The sequence below is a fragment of the Cherax quadricarinatus genome, chromosome 74 (assembly GCF_038502225.1).
Source record: "Cherax quadricarinatus isolate ZL_2023a chromosome 74, ASM3850222v1, whole genome shotgun sequence".
NCBI lineage: Eukaryota > Metazoa > Arthropoda > Malacostraca > Decapoda > Parastacidae > Cherax > Cherax quadricarinatus.
In genome coordinates, this window is record NC_091365.1 from 6,277,506 (window position 1) to 6,284,127 (window position 6,622).

The 6,622-nt window shown below is 46.0% G+C and overlaps 1 protein-coding gene across 1 annotated transcript; it reads right to left on the reverse strand.

Annotated features, from left to right (window-relative positions):
* Positions 1 to 2,259: 2,259 nt before the first annotated feature.
* Positions 2,260 to 4,166, reverse strand: LOC138854913 (uncharacterized). The gene is made up of 2 exons (XM_070100740.1): positions 3,120 to 4,166; positions 2,260 to 3,062 (listed from the first exon to the last, which is right to left on the reverse strand). The coding sequence occupies exons 1-2, from the start codon at positions 4,164 to 4,166 to the stop codon at positions 2,955 to 2,957; spliced, it is 1,155 nt and encodes a 384-aa protein (XP_069956841.1). The 3' UTR covers positions 2,260 to 2,954.
* Between the last annotated feature and the right edge of the window lie 2,456 nt (positions 4,167 to 6,622).

Sequence of the window (6,622 nt, forward strand, 5' to 3'; positions counted from 1 at the left end):
GTGACTGGAATTTCACCCATGTCCAAGCTCTTCCTCCATAGTGTACTTAGGGCACGCGAGAGGGGTTTCTTGCAGTTCTTACTGAAAACAGAGTTCCACGAGTCTGGGCCCGGGGCTGAGTGCATAGGCATGTTGTCAATGGCTTTTTCGAAATCTATCGGAGTTAGGGTAATGTCGGAAATCTGGCATACATTTATGGAGTTTTGAGGCTCATTCATGAAGAAATCATTTGGGTCGTCGATCCTCAGACCGATTAGTGGTTCACTAAACACAGAGTCGTACTGGGATTTCAATATTTCACTCATTTCCTTGTTGTCATCTGTGTAAGTCCCATCCTGTCTGAGTAAGGGCCCGATACTAGATGTGGTATTTGCCTTGTTTTTGGCATATGAAAAGAAATATTTTGAATTTCTTTCAATTTCACTAATAGCTTTAAGCTCCTCCTGCCTCTCCTGGTTCCTGTAAGAGTCATTTAGCTTAAGTTCGATAGTCTCCACTTCCCTGGTCAGCGCCTCCTTTCGTGTATCAGATATTCTAGCACTCCTGAGGAGCTCAGTGACTCTTCGTCGTCTTCTGTATAGGGAGCGTCTTTTTCTCTCCAGTTTACTCCTGCTCTTCTTCTTTCTTAGGGGAATATGCCTAGAACATGCTTCGGCTACCAGGAAGTTGATCCTTTCAAGGCACTGGTTTGGATCCATGTCCTTTAAGACATCTTCCCAACATGTTTCGTTTAGGACATGGGGACTAGATTCATCCATCAGTACCAAGACTCATGGGGACTAGATTCATCCATCAGTAAAAAGACTCATGGGGACTAGATTCATCCATCAGTACCAAGACTCATGGGGACAAGATTCATCCATCAGTACCAAGACTCATGGGGACTAGATTCATCCATCAGTACCAAGACTCATGGGGACTAGATTCACCCATCAGTAAAAAGACTCATGGGGACTAGATTCATCCATCAGTACCAAGACTCGTGGGGACTAGATTCATCCATCAGTACCAAGACTCATGGGGACTAGATTCATCCATCAGTACCAAGACTCATGGGGACTAAATTCATCCATCAGTAAAAAGACTCGTGGGGACTAGATTCATCCATCAGTACCAAGACTCATGGGGACTAGATTCATCCATCAGTAAAAAGACTCGTGGGGACTAGATTCATCCATCAGTACCAAGACTCATGGGGACTAGATTCATCCATCAGTAAAAAGACTCGTGGGGACTAGATTCATCCATCAGTACCAAGACTCATGGGGACTAGATTCATCCATCAGTACCAAGACTCGTGGGGACTAGATTCATCCATCAGTAAAAAGACTCGTGGGGACTAGATTCATCCATCAGTACCAAGACTCATGGGGACTAGATTCATCCATCAGTACCAAGACTCGTGGGGACTAGATTCATCCATCAGTAAAAAGACTCGTGGGGACTAGATTCATCCATCAGTACCAAGACTCGTGGGGACTAGATTCATCCATCAGTACCAAGACTCATGGGGACTAGATTCACCCATCAGTACCAAGACTCATGGGGACTAGATTCATCCATCAGTACCAAGACTCATTGGGACTAGATTCATCCATCAGTACCAAGACTCATGGGGACTAGATTCATCCATCAGTACCAAGACTCATGGCTGTTACGTTCCCTGATGAGCACTAAAGTCTTTTTGGTGACGCAGCGCCTGTGGAATGCGATATAATCTGACTTGGTTCTTATAACAATAATTGCATAACAGCCACTGGGGGGAAAACAGTAGCTTCCAAGTGATTTCGTGATTTCTCACATTATCAAGGAACTGTCAAAACAAGAGAACAGAAAAAGGCATATAAGGCCAAGATAACACCTCACGGTCAACATCCGACAACTAACCCGTCCATACATGATGCGGGTGAGATGGTCAAGGACTTGTCAAACGAAATCGCTTGGACATCACGTGATTACTGTGACTGTGTTGCATATATTTGTTGTAGTGAGTATACCCACTTGAGCAACAACTCTACAGCTGTTTTCCACAGCTTATTACCAAAACATCTATAATGTGAACAACTGCACACATGCAAGCAGTTCTTAGAATTGTTATGAGGACTCCAGATTATAGAAGTCGCAGCGTGATGGTGTTGCGTGGGAGAGCTTCACGTAAGCCAAGTCAGACACTGCAACGTGTTAGTGATGTGTAGGAGAGCTTGAGGTAAGCCAAGCCAGACTCAAAACAGGTTTTCCAGCTCCAATAAGAGCCAGAGAAAAGAATAATGCATCTGTCAATTAAGTCGCGACGCAAGTCCTGAGGACTTGTGAGGTGACCCTCAGTCGGAGTGATTTGTCTGCTGGGAAAGCCAACCATCTGAGTCCCAAGACAACGAGTGCTGGGGAATGGACTCTTTATCTGAGGACAAGAGGTGTTCAATCCCCGACGCCAGAGACAACAGTGGTTGTTGTACGAGGTTGGGTGTTGAGTGGAGGTCAGTTGAGGCAGCCAGTAACACAGATTTGGCGCATCTCCCAAGTATATCCATGGAGCTTTTGAACTTATTCACGATGTTGATGGCGGTGGCCTCCTGGGTGAGGGTGGTGGCCTCAGTCTGGCTCTGCAAAGACGAGAGTGAGGAACTGACACGTCGCCTGATGACGTTCACCAAAGAGATAAGATCAGATCCCTCCTGGGGAGTGGCATCCTCCTTCTCCCTCATGGGGAGTGGATTCTCCTTCGACTCCCTCTTTGGGAGTGTAATCTCCTCCGACACTCCCTCCTGGAGAGTGGAATCTCCTTCTCCCTCTTTGGGAGTGTAGTCCCCTTCGACTCCCTCTTGGGGAGTGCACTCTCTTTCCGGCTCCCTCTTGGGGAGTGGAATCTCTTTCATCCTGCCTCTTGGGGAGTGGAATCTATTTAATCTCCCTTATGGGGAGTGGAACCCCCTTTTACTCTCTCTTTGGGAGTTTTAATCTCCTTCGATTCCCTCTTGGGGAGGGCACTCTCTTTCGACTCCCTCTTGGGGAGGGCACTCTCTTTCGACTCCCTCTTGGGGAGGGCACTCTCTTTCGACTCCCTCTTGGGGAGGGCACTCTCTTTCGACTCCCTCTTGGGGAGGGCACTCTCTTTCGACTCCTTCTTGGAAAGTGGACTCACCATAAAAGTATGAGTCAAGAGACTCAGAAAGTCTCTCTCCTATTGACTGAGGTTCCCAGTCTTGTGCTGTGTGAGTGAGAGACTCAAGGCTGGTGCTCAAGTACCGGATCAAATCATCGATCTGCTCTGAGGTGGGAAGCACTTCGCCAAAGTCAAGCTCCACGTCGAAGCACTGATCCTCGGGGTGGATAAAATGATGGAGTGATCCTTCAAGTACCATCTTGTAGCCCCCGCTGTCTAACTCTCTCACTTTACACCTAAGTTCCGTTGATGCTATCGGGGAGGATGTGTAGCTCGAATCTCCCTCCTGGGGAGAGAAATCTCCTTCGAGTCCCTTCTGGAGAGTAGAATCATCTCCTTCATGGTGAGTGGAATTTCCTTCGGCTCCCTCTTGGGAAGCGGAATCTTCATCATCTCTCTCTTGGGGAGTGGAAACTATTTCATCTCCCTCTTGGGGAGTGCAATCTCCATCTCCCTCTTGGGGAGTGCAATCTCCTTCTCCCTCTTGGGGAGTGCAGTCTATTTCGTCTCCCTCATGGGGAGTGGAATCTCCCTTCTGGGAAGTGAAATCTATTTCATTTCCCTCATGGGGAGTGGAATCTCCGACTCCCTCCTGGAGAGTAGAATCATCTCCCTGATGGGGAGTGAAACCTCCTTCATCTACCTCTTGGAAAGTACAATCTCTTTCGACTCCCTTTTGGGGAGTGCAATCTCCTTCGACTCCCTCTTTGGGAGTGCAGTCTCCTTCATCTACTTCTTGGGGAATGCGATCTCTTTCATCTCCCTCTTGGGGAGTGCAGTCAATATTAAGGTATGATTCAAGACACTTAGAAAATGTCTCTTCTATAGACTGAGGTTGCCAGTCTTGTGCAGTGTGGGTGAGAGAGTCTAGGCTGGTGCTCAAGTACTGGATCAAACCATCGATCTCTTCTGAGGTGGGAGGCTCTTCGCCGAAGTCAAGCTCCAGCTCGAAGCGCTTATCCACTGGGTAGATGAAATGATGGAGTGGTCCTTCAATGACCATCTTGTAGCACCCGCTGTCTGATTTTCTAAGTCCACACCTAAATTCTGTTGATGCTACCGGGGAAGACGTGTAGGTCGAATGTCCCTCCTGGGAAGAGGAATCCTCCACGGACCATGGGTTTTTACAGACTTGGATTTCAGGACTAAGGTCAGTACTGACTCCGTCTCTGAGGTCAGTAATACTGTCCCTGCCACTGAGGTCAGCAGTGTTGTCCTCGTCATCGATGCCATCAGTGCTGACCCCGTTATTGAGGTCAGAAACACTGTACTACTGCAAGTAGCCAGGTGGTAGTGGTGCTACACCAGGCAATACCTCGTGTAGCACAAGATCTCCTCGCACCTGGTGCTCAGGTAGGTCTCCTCGTACCTGGTGCTCAGGTAGGTCTCCTCGCACCTGGTGTACAGGAGGGTTTCGCAGCACCTTGTGTGGCCGCTGCCGTCTGTTTTTAAACTTTTCTTTGGTCTCTTTAACGAAGAGAGCCACCTGTTTGGCGAACAGTCGCCCGCGTATAATCTCTTGCTTACGAAGTTGAGCCCTGAGGGTAAGTTCTCTTGCTCTATTGCATAACAGAGAGTTCCTGCAGCAGACTAGGACGCCGAGGATCAGGAAGACGCTGAAGGTGCCGAGAGCCAGCACGAGCATCCACACCGCCCCGGTGATCACCACGGGAACCTCCATGTCCATGAGTGGATACAGAATCTGGAGGCTGTGCAAGGCCTTGAAACAGGCGATGAATGAACCCAATAAAGGCATGGACCCAAACAGACCGAGGGGCTCTGCCTCGGGTAATGCCTGCTCGTGGAGGTCCAAGATCCATGTTATTAGATAGCTGGAGGAGGACGTCTCCTTGAGGCCCGTCTCGAGGATCACCACCTTCTCCTCCAGCAGGTGCCTAAGAACATCCGCATAGGCCCAGAGGGCCACTGCTAAACAAATAACAAACAATTTCCTCATATTTTATTTTATACAAAATTATTTTTAGAAAATCGTGATACACTAATGAAGTTCTTTCTGGAGACAAATGTAGAGGGGAGAAAATTAAGATGGAATCTCCAGTGTTTTATTGGATTGAGTGAATCCCACCACGAGCACCCATTGCCAACCTTACCCACCCACCTTTAATCTATCATCCAACATTCACCCATATCGTGTTTGCAAACATACAAGATTTTAAACAGTTTATCAGCTGACTCCTCGCCGATTCAAATGCCATGTTTGTATTTTTTACAGAAAGCATCTATGATACTACCTTGAGAAGTATTAATACCTAGGTACACGGTACATCATTAGTACCAACGCTAACACTCCTTCGGGAGCCACTGCCGGGTCACCACATGGAGAAGACCCAGGCCAGGACCCGTCCTGGCATATGTACATGAATGAACATAAATGTCATCTCTGTGGCACAGAGATGCCATTCAGAACTATTTTACTGCCTCGAGAGTGAAGTACCTGGGTGTGACCGAAACAAAAAACAAAGAAAAAGTTGGTCTGTATGTTAGTCGATCATTTGCAAAGACTTACTGAACACCACAAACGATATGGCAAAGTTTTGTATGTATGTATATAATATACAAATATATATATATATATATATATATATATATATATATATATATATATATATATATATATATATATATATATATATATATATATATATATATATATATATATATATATATATATATATATTCAACAAGTCGGCCGTCTCCCACCGAGGCAGGGTGACCCAAAAAAGAAAGAAAATCCCCAAGAAGAAAATACTTTCATCATCATTCAACACTTTCACCACACTCACACATTATCACTGTTTTTGCAGAGGTGCTCAGAATACAACAGTTTAGAAGCATACACATATAAAGATACACAACATATCCCTCCAAACTGCCAATATCCCAAACCCCTCCTTTAAAGTGCAGGCATTGTACTTCCCATTTCCAGGACTCAAGTCCGACTATATGAAAATAACCGGTTTCCTTGAATCCCTTCACTAAATATTACCCTGCTCACACTCCAACAGATCGTCAGGTCCCAAATATCATTCATCTCCATTCACTCCTATCTAACACGCTCACGCACGCTTGCTGGAAGTCCAAGCCCCTCGCCCACAAAACCTCCTTTACCCCCTCTTTCCAACCCTTTCGAGGACGACCCCTATCCCTCTTTCCTTCCCCTATAGATTTATATGCTTTCCATGTCATTCTACTTTGATCCATTCTCTCTAAATGACCAAACCACCTCAATAACCCCTCTTCTGCCCTCTGACTAATGCTTTTATTAACTCCACACCTTCTCCTAATTTCCACACTCCGAATTTTCTGCATAATATTTACACCACACATTGCCCTTAGACAGGACATATATATATATATATATATATATATATATATATATATATATGTCGTGCCGAATAGGCAGAACTTGCGATCTTGACATAAATAGCAACGCTCATC